The 18,123-nt window shown below is 40.8% G+C and overlaps 1 protein-coding gene across 3 annotated transcripts; it reads left to right on the plus strand.

Annotated features, from left to right (window-relative positions):
* Positions 1 to 337: 337 nt before the first annotated feature.
* Positions 338 to 12,445, plus strand: wnt5a (wingless-type MMTV integration site family, member 5a). Of its 3 annotated transcripts, none has more exons than XM_028583454.1 (5): positions 338 to 1,356; positions 4,317 to 4,465; positions 6,609 to 6,856; positions 9,586 to 9,878; positions 10,471 to 12,445. In XM_028583454.1, exons 2-5 carry the CDS (start codon positions 4,329 to 4,331, stop codon positions 10,927 to 10,929), a joined length of 1,137 nt encoding a protein of 378 aa, XP_028439255.1. In that variant the 5' UTR covers positions 338 to 1,356; positions 4,317 to 4,328; the 3' UTR covers positions 10,930 to 12,445. The 3 variants fall into 3 exon arrangements, with proteins under 3 accessions (XP_028439255.1, XP_028439254.1, XP_028439253.1); XM_028583453.1 differs by lacking the exon at positions 338 to 1,356 and adding an exon at positions 2,726 to 3,233; XM_028583452.1 differs by lacking the exon at positions 338 to 1,356 and adding an exon at positions 2,726 to 3,227.
* The last annotated feature ends 5,678 nt before the right edge of the window (positions 12,446 to 18,123 follow it).

Here is an 18,123-nt window from a genome sequence, read left to right on the forward strand (position 1 = left end):
TGCCAGTGAAAATCCTAACTATGCTCTGATATGGATAGGGTAATAGCCTTGGGTACTTTATAAGTTTATTTTAGGTAATAGAGACGCTTGTTTTGTTACAGCCTGTTCCGCTCTCTCTCTCTCTCTCTCTCTCTCTCTCTCTCTCTCTCTCTCTCTCTCTCTCTCTCTCTCTCTCTCACCCTCCTCAATTTTACCTACACTCAAATTCCTTGTTTCTTGAAAGTTGGTGACTGGAAGAAGAAAAAAAAAGGATTTAGGAGAAATGTGATACGCATGCGCCATCTAACGTGTTTGCGCTGCGCATCCATGCTGCAGTGTGCTAGTTGTGAGAGGAGGTGACTGAAGCAGGTGAAGGAGAGAGAAAGAGAGAGAGAGAGAGGGGGAGGGATACTCGGTGATACTTTTCTGCACTTCAACAAACAGACACACACATAGCCTACTGTGTGGGAGTACGACAGACTCGGGAGCCTCAGCAAAGCGGCTGTTGTTCACACGCTGTGCTCTTTTCCTCCCCCTGGCACCGTGCGCACTCGCCAAGCCGCACTGTTTGGAGATAGTCCGCGCGGAAACTTTTTTGGAGCATACTGTCTGGAGCCGATTAATTGTGGCAACTGTTGTTTTTTTTCTGCGAGTAGGATGACTTACTTTTTTGCATGTGAGGACTTTTAAGTCAAGCTAAGGAATTGTCAAAGTCATTTTTTGCACAGAATGGAAGGTAAATTGACAAGTCGTTTGTGGCGAGGATCACCGTGTGGATATTTCCGCAGGTAGAACGCGCTATGACCTGAGCGTGTGAGCGGCTGGATTTAATGTGCATCACATTATGTTTTTGATTTGACATAGTCTAGCTATATTCTGGGACCGTTTTTATTTTTTATTTGGAAAGCGACTATAAAAGTAGGCCGCTTTGAATTAGAAGAGAATCGACAAAGTACACCCGACGTTTCCGCCAGTGGCATTTTGGGTTACAGTAGATGGTTGCATTTGTTGATAGTTACCGCAAAGTCACGTACTGATTCGTTAAAGGAACTGGTCATTTTCTTACACTGTATTTGCACATTTCATACATCCCACTGCTTCCTAAAGCCATCCAAGCGGTTTGGCGCACGGAGCGCATTCACTGATTGTTGGGCGTCAGTGTTCATCAAAACACCAAACCTGAAGAACTCTTAGCTTTAGTGTTCCGCTTTCTTCACCCCATCCAAGCACTTTCCAAGAAATCCGGATAAAACGACGAGACTTGTCTTCGCTGCAGCGGAAAAGGAAATCTTAAATCCACCTGGCCTGCTCTTGGATTATTGGTTTGATATCGTCTGCTGAAAGTGGATTACAACTTCTAACGGGCTGTGCTCCCTGGTGAGTAGCTATAGGTTCACTCACATTTCCATGCAGCCGCAGTTGATCTTAGACAGTGGAAAATGCGTGTTTCAGTGGGACCTTTTTGGACTAATAGGCCTATGGTTCTTGGATGTGGACTAAAGTTCTTGAATTGACAGATGTGATGTGTAAAACATGCAGTCCCCTCACTGCATCGACTGTGGCCCATATGTCAGTGTCCTGCTTGGCAAAAAAAAATGAAATCAGCAAAAATTAACCATAAATTAATTGTTTTAAAATAGTCAGCTTTTTGTGTCCATTGTTAACGGTTCCCATTTAAAGTCAGGCAAAGTTCTTTGTGCTGCTTGTCCTTATCAAATCCTTGTACCTGGCTCCCTCTTCTGGTTTTTCTAAACAACAGGACAGGCAGTAAAAGAGACTCATTATTTTGCGCTGTTAAATTCGGATATTTCACTCATTAGTCAGTCAATTGCGGTGCCATGCAGTTTGGGAAAATGTGCCCTTATAATTAAAATGCTCTATGTTTTTTTTTTTTTTTTTTTTTTTTACACAAACACATAGTCCACACAAAAATCTCAAATTATTGTCACCATGCATAGTATCCAAAGGATTAAAGATGCCGGTCATAGCCTACTGTAAATATAGTCACTTAACAATAGTTCATTAATTAAACGTTGTTATAATTTGACACTTTTAGCATCCTGGTGCTTTTCCTTTCAGATTTTAACAATAGTTGTTGCTAAGATTTTTCAAATGCTAATATATTTAATTGCAATACTATTTTAGATAGTTTGGCCAAAGGTTCCAGCCAGAGAAAAGACACGGGCCCAAATTTGACCTATAGGTGAAATAATTCAAGAGCATTTTTTCTCCCCCCAAAAAAAAATTAAAAAATGGTATAGGCTACTTTTCTTTCTCAGCTTGTAAATGCAAGGAGCGCCTGATGTTTTATCACCCTGACGGCGGTATTCTAATTGCTCTCTTCCTGAAATGTGCCCAATTTGATGCCACTTTTACCGACAGAAATCAGCGAGGTAGTCGTCAGTCATCCAGTGAAGTCCCAATGAATATTTTACTCGGGTCAAATCGTTTCCAGGGGTCACGGAGCGCATGATTTACGCAGCTTGCAGTAGGGATACCAAATACAGCAATGTATAGCCTATTTACGTTTTTAATAAAGTTGTGTATAGCGTTGAATAGTTAGTGCACTGAAATAAATTACTTAAGCAGTATTACGAAATATTAATTCAAAAATGAAAGTCTCGCGTCTTTGTCTGTTAAATCAAATAATTGCTGTTCTCTGCTCTGATTGGCTTAGAATCAGTTGTGAATGTCAGATAATTGCACGCACCTGTGGAATCATGACGGTAGCCTACATTTCCATATAAATATGCAGAATGAAATCGGTGTGTAACCCCAGCTGTTGAGTTACTTCTGATGAAGTGTCCTGCTCGGCGTAAAAAATAATTATAATTGTAGAACTTAATTATCCGTAAATTAAAATACATATTTTTTAAACCATTCCGCTTCCTGGCGGGCGTGACAACTCCAATTAGTTGTTTTAAAATCAGTGCAAAACCGCCGCCCTCTGTGGATTATTGGTTTAATTTATGTGGAAGAACTGCAAGGAACATAACCTCACCAACTATTACTGAAGCAGTGCACAAACTGAAAGCACATGGTCGTGTGCGTGTGTGTGAGCGCGTGCGAGCGTGCGCAGGGTGAGTGATGGTGAACTTGGCCTTGTCTTTAATGAGTATTAGGCAGGCCCAGGTCTCCACGACTCAACCCTGGAAAATAACGCAGCGTGACAAATTAGAGCTGCTCTGAGTCCCGAAATTCACACAAGGCCCAACTGGAAGACTGGCACATCGGTTCAACTCGCAAATGTAAGGGTAATTATTTAAACTCCTTTTCTGCCTACATAGCAGCCAAAATATTACCGAAGCCACGCAGTTGCTTGAAGATAATTGCATTTTTTCCCCCCCTTTTTAATTGCTTGTAGTTTTCGTTAGGGAAAAGGCTGCACAATATAACCAGGCCCAGGCCATCATCCGCTGACGTGGCTACGACCCACAGTCGTTTAATACATTTCAAAATTAATTTCAAGATAATTATACTCCGACATGACCGTTATTTGTCAAATTACATATGTAATTGCCATCTGCATTACACTACATTACAGGAAACTATTTAAAAAATCAAGTGTTCTTTTTTTTATGTCCATGTTCTATAAATATTCCTATTAAGATTTTTTTAATTAACGAATTTGTATTGTACAATTGTGTGATCATTTCCCAAGGATGTTTCTTATGTAGTCTACATAATTGCACAAAAATAAACCTTGTCACCAGGAAATAAACATAATCAGGTCTGCCATAGATGAAAATGAACCAGTATGGAATAAAAACAAAATTATTATTATGTATATATATATATATATATATATATATATATATATATATAAAATTGAGTTTTGACCCTTATGTCAGCAGTAAACATGTAGGCTAAAATGGATTTAAAATAAAGCACACACACTTTGAATCAATCTGATTAGACCTATGTCTGGCTCTCTCTGCCTTTGTGTGTCTCTTTCTCTGAGTAAAGTGAACTGTCAGGAATGTGTCTAGCTGGGGTTTCATGGTCATTGTGTCTTCTCTGGCACGTCTATCAGTCGTATGTGCTTCACACTCAAACCTGCTGCCAAATGACTGCTCTGCTGTGCAAGCATTGATGCCCTTAGGGCTCTCATCACACACACAACCACGGTGTGTGTTTGCATGTAGAAGAGCGAGTTTAGTTATGCAGTCACACAGCTGAAAGAATTTCCCCTGCATTCCCTTCATACATTTTCGATATGGATGAAGGGAATATATCTGTCTCTGTGTTTTTCTGTGTTGAGACAAACCTCCAGACCGGCGGGCAGACTGACAAGCATCATTTTTTTCATTTTTTTTTTTTTTTCTGTCCTCTCTCAGATCAGCGGCAGTATGAACCTGGGGCTGGGCTGTGTGAGTCGGCCGGTTTTCTGGCCCTTTGGCAGCGTGTTGGACTCCAGACACTGTGTCTTTGCCCTGACACTCCTCACACTCCTCATGCAGGTGGTGGTGGAGGCCAACTCATGGTGGTATGCATTCATTTTCTCTCCATATATACAGTATTTTTTGTGTCTCAAATTTGCACGGTGTTTATTTGTGTCATTGCCCGTGGAGATTGTCAGCTTTCAAAAGGAAATTTCTTCTCTTTAAATTCGTAGATGAGTCACATTTGTAAATAGAGTAGCAGAGCCTTTTAAAGAGTTTAAAAAAGCCATGAAAAAAGCCAAAGATTTAGGGTAAAAAATGTTTTTACAACATTTCGTTAGTGTTTATATTTGTCTGTGAGTTTAATAGTCAATTTCAGGCCTGTGTGTGTGCGTGTTTGCTATGTAAGCCTCCTCAACTTCAGTTGCACCACATATGAAGTAACACAACATGCTGACTGTAGCACATTAGCTTTTCAGGAAGGACCTTTTTTCTCCCTTATTTTCTTTCTTTGCATATTGCATACCAAAATTATGAATTTTATAGAAAACATAGAATGCTGTGGTTTATGAGTTGGCGTCCAAATATGTGCAAACACGAACACTGTGTGTCGGAGTGTACTTGTGAGTGTGTGCAGACCCATGTCCTACTGCCATTAGAAAAGTGTGTGTGTGTGTATATATATATATATATATATATGTATATGTGTGTGTATATATAAAAATGTGTGTGTGTATATATATATATATATATATATATAAAAATGTATGAGCATGCTGCACTTAAACACACGCTTAAACACAGTACTTCTTGAATGGGAAAATACAGTTTACCAGTTGCCGTAGAGGTACTACTTAAGGCAAATCACAACTCTTTACATCTTGTTTTGTCTAATTGTGCACATGTGGATAATTGTGTATCTCAATTTAAATGCTTGTAAAAGAACATGGAGCATTTACAGTAAACCCACACTTGTGTAAGAGTTTTCCATACTTCATATGAGCAGATCAAAGCCAGTAGTGACATAATGCAGTGATCGCCTAATTATATGAAAATAATAATTTAAACAATTATTTTGAAAAGGATTTATATAGAAACCCATTTTATTGGGATCACCTCAGTGGGCGACTACAGTAAAGTTTCAATAATGAGTTGGATTTACCAGCTGAAGACTCACATTACCACAGACCATTTGGAAAGCTGAGTTTGGAGCACAAACTGTGTGTCTTTCAGTTTCCTCTTTGAGAGGAGACACAGGTGTGAATGATTTAGAGTGTCAGAGCCTGTGTGTGTGTGTGTGTGTATGTATATACACGTTGTTTTATTAAATTGTTTTCTGTGTGTACGTCCATGTATATGTTATGTGAATTCACTCCGTGTTTCCTCGCTGCTGACTTTCCCCAGTTGATCAGGTTACACTGGGGGCTAATTGTCTTTCTCTTAGGGCTCGGGGATGGGCTGCTTTAATTATCCTGTGGCCTGGAACCAGATGCTCATACTAGTGTTTCTCTCTTTGTGTTTGTCCATGTCTCGCTTGCTCTCTCTCTCTCTCTCTCTCTCTCTCTCTCTCTCTCTCTCTCTCTCTCTCTCTCTCTCTCTCTCTCTCTCACATTCCATTTTTATTTCTTTTTATTTCTCTGTTCAGTTTTGATGATGAAATGATCAGATTTTTTCTTTACCTATTAAGGCCTAAAAAAAAAAAAAACGTGAGATGAAACAGATGTTTAAACTCATAGACGTAATATGCAACCTGTGATGAAGGGTCACTGACATGGCATTGCTTGGCTATAGAGGTTCAGAAGTAAACAAGGTTGGCATCCTCTGCCTAAGGACACTGAATACAGAAACCGTACGTTTGTCAGATTTTCTTAGTCTCGACCCTTTTACGTCAACACTTTCTTTTTCTCCATTCATTACGTTTACTTAACATTTTCTTTATTGTCCACCCTGTTCTGTGACTCTTCTTTTCCCTGCTTATCTATGCTTTCTTTTACTGTATGTTCTTGGCCCCAAATAGCACATGACTGTAAGTCAAGTGTCATTAAGAGCTAAGAGTGTATAGGGTTTTACTCCATTCAATAAATAACTGCTCCTCATTTCCCTGATTTAACATGGCTTTAACCCTGAGAGGGAGAAACTAATCAAGCACAATCCTCTGTTGATTGTGAAAATTAGCAAATATTAGTGTCATAGTGGCAAATGAATGAAAACAACTGCATTATGTGTCCCCCCCCCCCCCCAATCCAGGTCTCTGGCCATGAACCCTTTACTGATACCGGAGGCCTACATCATCGGTGCCCAGCCTCTGTGCAGCCAGCTGGTGGGCCTGTCGCAGGGCCAGAAGAAGCTGTGCCAGCTCTACCAGGACCACATGCAGTACATCGGTGAAGGTGCCAAGACAGGCATCAGAGAGTGCCAGTACCAGTTCAGACATCGCCGCTGGAACTGCAGCACGGTGGACAACTCCTCGGTTTTCGGACGGGTCATGCAAATAGGTAAGTAATCGGGAAAGGATCTATTTAAAAAAAAAAAAAAAAAAAAGGAATAAATTCTCTGACTTTCTTTTCTTCATTCTCCGTCTTGTGATTAACTGAGGTGTGTGTGTGTGTGTGTTTTATGTATGGGGCTGTTGATTCTCAGCAGCTGTGTGGAGGGAGTAGTTGGTGGGTGAGGTTGCTGGATAAATCACATGTGGCTTTGGCCTGCTAAACCAGCTCCCGACATGGAGCAGGAGGGAGTCGGAGAATCTGCTTTTCCCCTGATGAATGGGAAACAATCTAATCTACTTTAACACACAAACACACAGATGCACACACTGTGGAGTTGGGCTGTAGCTGCCCTGTATTTACAAGTAATGGGAGTGCAGTGAGTGTATGCACCAATATATCACCTTGTCAGAGATTAAACTGTGTGTGCGCACATGCATGTAGTGTGCTTGGATCTCTTAAAGAAAGTTCAAGAGCTTTACAATCCTCTCTTAGTGATCCCCACTCTTGGATCCTATCATTTAACATGGTTTGTTTTAGTTTTCTTTGGATGTGGGCCTTCACCTCAGGGCTAATGTAAAGGTGGTTTACCATTTATTGATCATAACTCTCCAGCTGAATTAAAATGAAGCTATACAATGTCACAGTGTAATCATAGCAGAGTTACAGCAGGCTTGGCTGCATAGTAGCAGAAGTCAGTTCTTGTCTTGCTTACATTTGGGGAATCTTTCAAATTCCTCTAAAGAACACATGCAGAGTGGTCAGCATTTTGTTCATTTTGGTAGTCTTTAAAGGCTTAGTTTATCCAAAATTCTTAAAAAAAAAAGTTCTCACCTACATAGATCACATGCATTTGTCCAGTTTATGAGATATCCATCTCTGAGATTTCTGCTCCCACCCAAATGCAAATAATAGAATGAATGATTGTGGTGCTCCCATCTTTAAAAACCTTTTTAATGTGCTCAACAGCACCTTTTCTTTCCAGTAATAATGTTCCCATTACTCTGGATGGTCTTTGGTGACTATTTTTTAGTTAGAAAGTTGTTCCACTGAAAACTGATGATCCTGAGTAACCAGGACGTTCTTTTTGGAAAGAGACGTTGTATGTGAATATTTAAAATGTAATATTGTGAGCAACAAAAAACAAAATTTCATTCACTTGCATCGTATTGGAGTGGTGTAGGAAATCACAGCGCCTAAACTGAAACTATCTGCAAGACTGATACCATTAGCGTTAAACGCTACACGCTAATGTTTCTTTTTAAATTTTGATGAACCGACCCTTTAATGTGCTGAACTTGTGTGCATACCCTGTTTGACATTGTGTGTGCACATATGCGTGATTCTGTGTTTTTACGCTACTCTTGGTGATTCTGCCTGTCTGTGTCTCTGGCGCTGCTGACTCCCTCTCCAAAGATCAGTCTTCATAGAAACCTCTTCAGCAGCCATTCCCCCATTCCTCTTCTCCCTCCTCGACATTGCTCCCATCTCAGACCACTCTGGGCCAAGTAAACATGTCCTCCCTTCTATGGCTGTCTATGTAAAAGCCCGTCTTACTGTCTGTCTGCTGGCGTAGGACACTGCTTGGGATTTAAAGCTGAGCTCCATGGGGTGCTGCTGTGGTTGGATTCAGACCCTCTTCCATGCCTGGCTTGGCTAGCTCCAGCATGGTGTATAGGAGAAGGGAGGCAGCAGTGTAGGGGACGACAATTTATCCGTCCACATGTCCACTTTTGGGCCAATATCCTCAGACTGGATTAAAAGTTGTACTAGACTAATAAATCCCCCACTCTTTCTGATCACCTCTGTTCTTGCCAAAGCTTCCCACCTGAACATCTTTCAGACTTTCCACAAAATGTTTTTATTCAACTTTTCTCTTCTGCAGTTTTTTTTTCCGCCTTTTGTGATATTAAGTGCATGCATGTGTATCCTTTTTGCGTGCTTTTTTTTTCTTCAATGTCTTTTTTTGACTTATCTTTTTAGTCGTCTTTTCTTTCTCCTCCCTCATCTCCCGTTTTCTGTCCATCTGTTATTTTCCTTATAGCACGCTCTCTGAAAGTTTGGCCCAGCAGGTATATGAGCTGTGCATTTTTATTTTGTAGCAGTCCTGTCTTCAATGTCAACACAAACCCCTATAGTTTGGTCGGCTACTTTTGGATGCTTATCTCCTTATCTGTGGCTTTGTTTAGAGTAATGGATTGGTAATAGAAAAAAAGTTTAGTTTAAAAAAAAAAAGTTTAAAAGTGAGGTTTTTAAGACTCCCTACCTCTTGTCTCTATAGAGGAATTCTTGAGGGTAAAAGTTAATCATGACAGATAAAGTAAAAGAAGTGTTGTCACTTTTAATTTGGGTATAATGGCAGCTGCTTGTTAAGAAGGATCTTTGTCACTGGAGGGCGCTCTCTTCTCTCTGGCTGAAGCCCAATAACAGCAAACCAGATTCCACCGTTCAACATGTTGGTGATGAGGAGCCTGCAGCTCTTGGCTGAAGCCTTGGCTGTAATCTTAAATGTATGGCCAATGCTGTCATATGACATCGCATTTCAAAACACTGTACACTTTCTTAAAGCAGATTGATAGTGACACACATAATATAGTATAAAATAAATATACATGCATAACCTACAAAAATCAAAGCCGTTTTGATGGATGTGCCAAATGATAAACATGCAATTCTGATTTGCTCTGTTTCTTATTGTGTCAAATTGTGACATAGTGTTGCTGTTTGTGTGTCTGCAGGCAGCCGAGAAACGGCATTCACTTATGCCATAAGCGCAGCAGGGGTGGTGAATGCGGTGAGCCGTGCCTGCAGAGAGGGCGAGCTCTCCAGCTGTGGGTGCAGCCGTGCAGCTCGCCCCAAAGACCTGCCACGTGACTGGCTGTGGGGCGGCTGCGGAGATAACCTCAACTACGGCTACAGGTTCTCCAAAGAATTTGTGGACGCACGTGAGAGGGAGAAGAGCTACCCCAAAGGCTCGTATGAGAGCGCCCGACTGATGATGAATATTCACAATAATGAGGCTGGAAGGAGGGTAAGATACACACACACACACACACACACACCTTCAGATGCCATTAGATAAGAAGCAAGCAGAGATATATAAACTGCAGGCCCTAGAATAAGAAGCAACCAGTGATAGCAAGAGTAGTTGGAAGTGAGACAATTCAGGTCAATCAGACAGGTCTCCACTGATCATCTGTGTAACAGCTCTGTCAGCTCTCCCCTCCTCAGGCTTTGATCTGTGGGGAGATGGAGTCATTGGAGGCAGCTCTGGGGTTTCTTTTCTTTTCCAAACATCTTGAAACCACCTCAAAGGAAACGTAATGCCAGATATCTGTTTGCCAGGCTGTTCTCTTTCAAGTAGGACAAATGAGTGGACAACAATTTATTCAAGACATGGACAGGATCATTCCGTCCTTTATTGCAAAGTGATGCCTTATGATATCATGAGCAGCACATTGTGCAAATATTTATGCAGACAGGTCAAATTAAAAATATGAAGCATGTCTCGCTTGGACATTTTTCTGCAGTTTGCCACATAAGAATAAATGTTGTGCTAAAAGTTCTTCATCTGGTTATAAATCAATGAATTAATTTCCTCTCCCCCTCCTCCCTATTCTCAGACGGTGTCAGACCTTGCCAACGTGTCCTGCAAGTGCCATGGGGTATCAGGCTCCTGCAGCCTGAAAACTTGCTGGCTGCAGCTGGCTGACTTCCGCAAGGTGGGCGATGCGCTGAAGGAAAAGTATGACAGCGCTGCTTCCATGAAGCTCAACACACGTGGGAAGCTGGTGCAGATGCACAGCAAGTTCAACGCTCCCACAAGCCACGACCTGGTGTACATTGAGTCCAGTCCAGACTACTGCCTGAAGAACCAAAGCACAGGCTCCCTGGGCACAGTGGGGCGCCTTTGCAACAAGACCTCGGAGGGCATGGATGGGTGTGAGCTGATGTGCTGCGGCCGCGGTTACGACCAGTACAAGGCCCAGATCGTGGAGCGCTGCCACTGCAAGTTCCACTGGTGCTGCTACGTCAAGTGCAAGCGCTGTACCAAAATCGTAGACCAATTCGTCTGCAAGTGAGAAGAGGAGTGTTGCCTGTGTGTGTTTGCTTGCAGACGATGGGCATACATCTATGTGTATCCGTGAGCAGAAGAGCAAAGGAGTTGAACACAGAGAGAGAATGGAAGAAAGAAACTATATAAATTATATTTATAGAGTTAAACAATTATGCCATTGCAAAAAGACTGAATCTTTTTTTTCAACAAAAAAATCTTATGTCTTCAGAAACTGAGTTTTGTGAAATATTTATTTTTAGATTGTTATGTTTTATTTTGCCCCCTGCATCACCAGCCGATTTTAACCCGTTCAAGTGCCTCAAACTGGCTGGAAATCTCCCCCCACTACTCTTCCCCCCCCCCCCCTCCTCCCCCAATATCAGAAACACAATTTTTCTTGTCAAATGGGTCACACTGCTTCCGATTTTCTTAAGAACAGTAGTGTTTGATATTTGTGACCTAGTTGGCTAGGAGGTCCTGGTTAGTTGTCTGAGAATGAGTGTTTTGAGAGGAGAACGCCTGTGTGCTGTAGTGTATGCATGTGTTTTCATGGACCCAGTCCCAAACCAGCCTTTACATCCTAACCGAAGTCTACTCGTACCCTCTCACCACATGTAGAGTAAGGAACACTGTTGGTTCGTACGAGTCCTTGGAGTACAAGGGGTACAAAAAGAGGGCTATTAGGGGATTGGGCCATTTATTAAGCTGTCCCAGAAGCCTTAGAGTTCCCCAGGTGCTGCAACAAGCCCTCCACCATTATGCACTTTGATACAGAGGCTTAAACCTGTCTGTGCGTGTCTGTTCAGCTGTTTCGTTTTTTTTAACTACAGTGCATCAGCAAATATATCAATATTATAGCCTACATTCTTTTCCATATTAATTCAGATTATCCATTTAACATTATTCTACAATACTTAATATGGTTTGAATATATATGGGCAATGTTGTGGTTACAGTGGTGAAATATTCCATGCTCTGTGTATATAGTATGTCTATCCAACCAATCAGTAAACTATATTTATTTTTCTTTTAACCAAATCCTTCCCTACGCTTAAAACAGAAAAGCATCATCTTCATCATAGATCAATATTTAGTTGGACATCCTTAAGTTTTGAAGTCACTTTTTAAAATTGTGTTCTCACTAATGCGGCTCTTCACTGTTTTTGTAAAGGGAAATGCACCTTATTGTCTCAAAACAAATTCTTTCTTATCACTAATGTTCAGATTTACTGTTATATATATATACACACACACACACACACACACAGACGTGTATATATATATCACAGATGTTCAGATTTTACCATCACCACAGATTTCCAGTACCACTCAGTTAACTGCTCACTATCCCTGTGATGATTCTAAATAGACAAACTGTTTCTACCAATCCAAATATGTATATTTATAAGCTTCTCCATGAATTTGAGGTTTGTTACAGTTAACGTAATGTGCTATAGCTGATATTTTGTTACTTTTTACAAATTGGCTCGATGCTCTACTTTGTTTCAATAAATATCAAATGTAAAACCAGCAGAAAAGTATTTACTCACAGTATTTGTTTAAGTCTTGTTTGTCTGTGCCAAAATCTCCTGATCTCTTCCTTTCTACATGTACACGGCTAAATATGTTTATCTACTTGAAATGTGTGCACCTTTTTTTTAATAGAGATTTGACCCTGTGATTCCATTCAGTAAGATCTAACTTTTCCTTTTCTTCTAAATCAAACAGCATTTCAGGGTTTTTTGGAACCAGTTCCTTAAATCAGTCTCTTCCTCATCTATGGGCAGATTTAGTGACAGAACCCACATTGAATGACAGCTGTTTTAGGCGTGTAGTGAACAAAGACGAGCGTTTTCTTGAGTGCTTTGGAAGATGGCCTGAAGATTGGGTGTCCATCAGGGGGATGGTTGAGGTTGTATTATAAGCACCCCTCAACAGTCCAATGACAGTGGATCAGTTAATGGAATGATTAATCATATTGTGTCAGGAGAATAGGAAGAAGGGGGATTTTCAATGTGGGGGCAACGGGGCTGTCTGGAAGACGACTGGGCCTTGTCAAAAACTGCTGAAGCTCAAGAGGAGACGTAGAGAACAGGAGAGCTGATTGGGTAATGAGAAACGGGGGATTACATGAGGGCTGGACGAGAGGGGAGTAATAAGGAGAGGGTTTGCGAGAGGAGAGGCCCGAGGGAGAGGAGCAGCGAGAGAAAGTGCTTTAAGGAAAGTAGAGCCGAAGGACTGCCATTACAGTGTAAACTGTCCTGACATTGACTAATATTTACATTGGGAAAATGATACTGACTTTAGGAGCACATCCCATATGTGACCCTGTCAATTGGCCCCCAGTGTGTGTGTTTACATTTCTGATTGGTGTCACATAGGCCAATAAGGAAAGCAAGGAGCAATGATACAAGGTTAACAAATAGGGAGAAAGTGTAAGAAGTAAAAAAGAAAGAAAGGAGACCCAAGAACAGCACAGGTTTTTACATATTTGAACCTTCTGTCAACAGCAGGGTTTATAAGGATATGAAATCACCCTTCAACCTTGTTATGTACTTGAAGGTGAGAAACTACTTGCACATGCTGGATGAGGCTCCTTGGATCTCAGTGAGTGACTACATACCAGCAGGACTCATCCAGCAATAGCATAAACAGAAATCCAGGTGCACAGCAGGCTGATTCACCAGGCAGAGGAAACCTGAGACCCACAGGTGCACAGGTATGACACACTCAGTCAGAGGATACTTTCAAATGTTCAAACAAAATGCTTGGATGTCTGATTTTGGCAGGCCTTTCTCCACCTGCCCCTTTCTCCGCTCCCACCTCCAGTTTGACAGATAATGCGGGCAACTGTGTAAATATTTATACGCTCGTTTTGCAGAGAACAACACCATCTTTTTTGGGTTGTGGTCACGGGGTGATAAGGTTGTTATTTAGGTTTCACACACACAATTAAGAAATGACCGCAAGAGCTCTTTGTAGCTCCACAAGAGCGCACACACTTTGAGAGGGAGGTGATTAGCAGATATTTTAAGCTGGTGTACACCAGGCATCACTTTGTCATCTGCTCTTCACAGTTTACTAAGAAAACAGCAGCCTGTCTAAATGAGCTGTCTTCCACATTGTTCTTATATTTTCTAAAATGTTGAAATATGCAAATAAGCATTTATTGTGCGTGAAATACTTGGTTGCATCTGTGTGCATGCATGTGTGTGTTTTTGTATTCATGCAAGGGTGATAATTATGATGATGAATGGACCACTCAGGCTGGAAGACTGAGGTTGCCTGGGCTCATCGAGTGGTTTTACTCTATTCTTCTTCCACTGCATTTAAATTCCTCAGAGGTTCTTCAGGACGATTACGTGACAAGTTGTGTTTTCCTAAAACAAAGCAGCTGGTTGATATAAGGCAACCTCCCTCTGCTGAAGCCAGATCTGCTGTCCACAACTTTGTAGTTTCATAAATATTTTGTTGATTATATTCCTGCGGCTGAACTAATGTTCTACTGTATATAATATACCAGGCTGCACATATTGATGTAATACATTTACACCACATTTTACCATCTGTGAAACAAAACCTCAGCTTGAACTCTAGCCTTTCCCCCTCAATTTATTCCACACTACATAGTGGCCGGGTGAATTTGGTGCACATGTCAGTAGTCTTACTCCTGTTTATATCACCATATTAAACCATGACTCTACCTTTAACACTATAAAACTGTCACTGCACAAAACATCTACAAATTACATAAAAACAAAAAACTGTATTGATCAGTACTGACCAGCTTTGTACTCTAAAGCCTCAGAAAACAGAATACATTAGCTGTCAGGGCAACAGCTCTGGCAAAGCTCATCAGTCCAAGCCAAAGTGGAGCTTGTTCCATTCCCATGCTCTAACTGTAAAATGCTCAAAAAGCGACAACGGAGCCAAAATAAAAGCGCTCCACAGAGCTGCATTTAGAGCTATTTGGGATTGTGGTCATATGTTTTACAGAAAGAGGGCAGGACACCGCACCATGACGTCGCAAATAGTCTGGACTGGATCAGAGAGACGGGTAGGTGCCACAGAGTTACCGGCTCCCCCTTCTCTCACTGCCAGTTCTATCCCAGTGTCCCCCCAGAAACCACTCACACCACAAGTTGTTTCAATGGGGCACAACTCCGGCCGAAAATAGAAAGGTTATACATATAGGTCACAATTTCTCAATCTGCAAGACTGAGGCTTTTGTGTGTGTTTGCATGTGTGTGTGTGTGTGTGTGTGTGTGTGTGTGTGTGTGTGTGTGTGTGTGTGTGTGTGTGTGTATAGTGCACTTCAACGCATCTTACTTTATTGCTCACAGACGTTTTTCCTCGTTTCAATCAATCCTCACTTTAATCGGTTTTACAGAACTTTCACAAAAAAGGTAAACATTCACTATGTGGAGTATTCCACTCTGACATTTGATCTGCTGTTCTTATGTAGCTAATGCTCTGTGTTTCAAGTTAGTGTAGGTTGCATACACTCTCACAGTCATCTCATCTTTGTGTTATGGCTTCTTCTCAGAGTGCATGCAATATTTTACACAATGAGACATGTTTACAAGACCAGAACAGACTCACTTGTTTGTGGTTTGCCAGGGGATCTTCTCTTTCTTCTCTCTTCCCTGGTGGTGGTGGTGATGTGTGTACGTATTTGTGTGTGTGTGTGTGTGTGTGTGTGTGTGTGTGTGTGTGTGTGTGGCTCTGCCCCACAGGGAGCTGAGTGCCAGGTCAGAGTTAGTAGCTGAGTGATTCTGTCAGCCTGCTAAGCCTTCGTGGATTACACAAAAGTGGGCCCCTGGGGTTGCTCCGACATTAGCGCAGCTATACCCAGTTATGGTTAAAGTATCGTACGCCACTTATTGAGATTCCTTTTCCCTTTTCATCCTCATCCTCAGTGTTTACTCTTAACTTTACAACTACAGTACATCTCCCATGGCAATCCCCACTATTTGTTAGATGTTTGAATGCAATGTTAGGACTCCAAGAGAAGATTTGTTATTTATATTTGACTTTCATGACATTTCTATGACATACTGTACTATGACTTTTTATCATATTTGTATGTCATACTATATCATGACTTTTTATGCCATTTGTATGACATACTATACTATGATTTTATGACATACTCATAGACTGTAAAAATAAGACTATACTATGACCTTTTTATTGCTTGTTATGACACACTATTATATGAAATTTTACCCCAAAGTGTACTCTGATCATCTATGAGTAACCCCTTTCACATCATCATGTTTTCATGCTATCATTTAATATATTGTTATTGTAGAACATCGGTTATAGCCAGCTTTAAACAAATTAGGTCAAAAGCGCACCTCAAAACACCTCAATGTTGAATTCACTGATATCGCTCTCAGTATGAACATTTTGAATAATGCCTTTCTTCAAGTTTCACCTTACATGACCTTTGCCTTTGCAGAAACAACATTTGTTCCTCTGAATGGAAAGCTAGTAAAACGAACTGCCTTTATTATTAAACAGGACCAGAACAGGGACAGGAGGCTAAATTGTATCCACGCTGCCTACATTTATGAAGACACTCAATCTCATCACACTGAGGAGTGAAAATGTAAAAAAACACGGAGAGGAAATGGCAGGGGAAGCAGACAGACAGTGACTGATGCACTTCTGGTCTCTGAGATGAAGTCATTTGCTTTAATGCTCATATTAATGAAGCGTATCATTGAAGTGTTGAAGTTCAGGTTCAAGAGAAATCCCGGTGAGTCATTGGCCACCGGTGGCAATCAATCACCTAAGAGCTAGTTCTCCCATAGACTCTCATCCCATCCAGTAATCTATCTATAGAATAACAATAATAACAAGAAATATTGGACATTTCTGTCATGGACATAACATTGGTTATGCTGAATGAGAAAATAAAATAAAATATGGATTATATATGGTATAAAAAACTGGAATTATAAATGACAGGTGTGTATAGCCTTTTTACAATGAAGGATTGGAAAAACCTGATACTCAAAATGCATTGAAACTAAGTGCCAAGAATTAAATTCTGTGTAAAGATGAGCCACTGCCTCAAGATTTGTCAAATCAATCTAAGGAACAAATAATTTTCTAACTTGCTGTGTTGAAAACGAACACAGTAAAGGTACCGTATTATTATTGCAAGTGAGCATGGAGGCCCAGTCATGAAATTGTGAAACAGAGAGAACTGGCAGTGGCACAGTTCTCTGTTTCACAATTTTCACAATTAAGGAACAGCAATGCAAAAAATCCCCCACACACACACAAACACACTCATCATAACTTTTACCATCACAGGAAAAATTTAATAGTCCAACAGCTTTGGCCATCTTTTTCCTGATGACTGACACCCGGGCTAGTTAGCGCCCTCATTAAAAAACACTTAATGAAATAAGGTGTTTAAATTGGGGCTTTACACTGAGGTCTTTGTGGTTAATGAATTGACACAGTGCAGACGGAAAAATGGAATAGCTGGCTATGCAGGTAATGTCCCGCTAGATCCAATAAACCTAACACCTATTTAAAGGTGAATATCCTTCTGTAAGGCCCTGTGTCTGCTCGTGGAACATTCAAACTTCCTATTGGCTTTGACTTTTCTTAGAGGGGGGCTCAGAAAGGCCGCCTTATTCCCACATATTGTATGTCGTGTTTATTTGTCTGATTTGGCAAGGACGATAGCTTTTCTAAATATTGTGGTTACATACTTATAGTACTTCTTTACTGTTGTTTTAAGACCACGCCCACAGATAAACACTGTAAGGGAGATTTTTTATTTTTCATACATGATAGTTTGTTTTTCACTTTGCCTAAAGAGAAACGAGTTTATTAGCAATGAATCAGAGTTGGTGGCTCCAGTAGCCGGTCTAGCCTTACTGACCTCAGAGAAAGATGGATACTCTTTCTCATCATCACTAATCGATTCTGTTTAACAAGCTGACAGATGAGACACTCAGAAACATTCCTTGTGATATAAAGCAGAAATGAAAGATAAAGAGAAAGTGAGATAGTGAGGGACCAAAAACACAACAAAACAAAAAAAGCAGCTAGAGATATGAGGTGATGCTGCGGTCCAGCGGTTTGGTAAAATTATTTCCTCCTCTAACAATATCAAGGTCAGACAACGGTTAGCAAAACTATGGTTCAGATTAGATCGAAACATCACATTTTTCCATTTATAATTTATATCACA

This window comes from Perca flavescens, chromosome 7 (assembly GCF_004354835.1).
Source record: "Perca flavescens isolate YP-PL-M2 chromosome 7, PFLA_1.0, whole genome shotgun sequence".
NCBI lineage: Eukaryota > Metazoa > Chordata > Actinopteri > Perciformes > Percidae > Perca > Perca flavescens.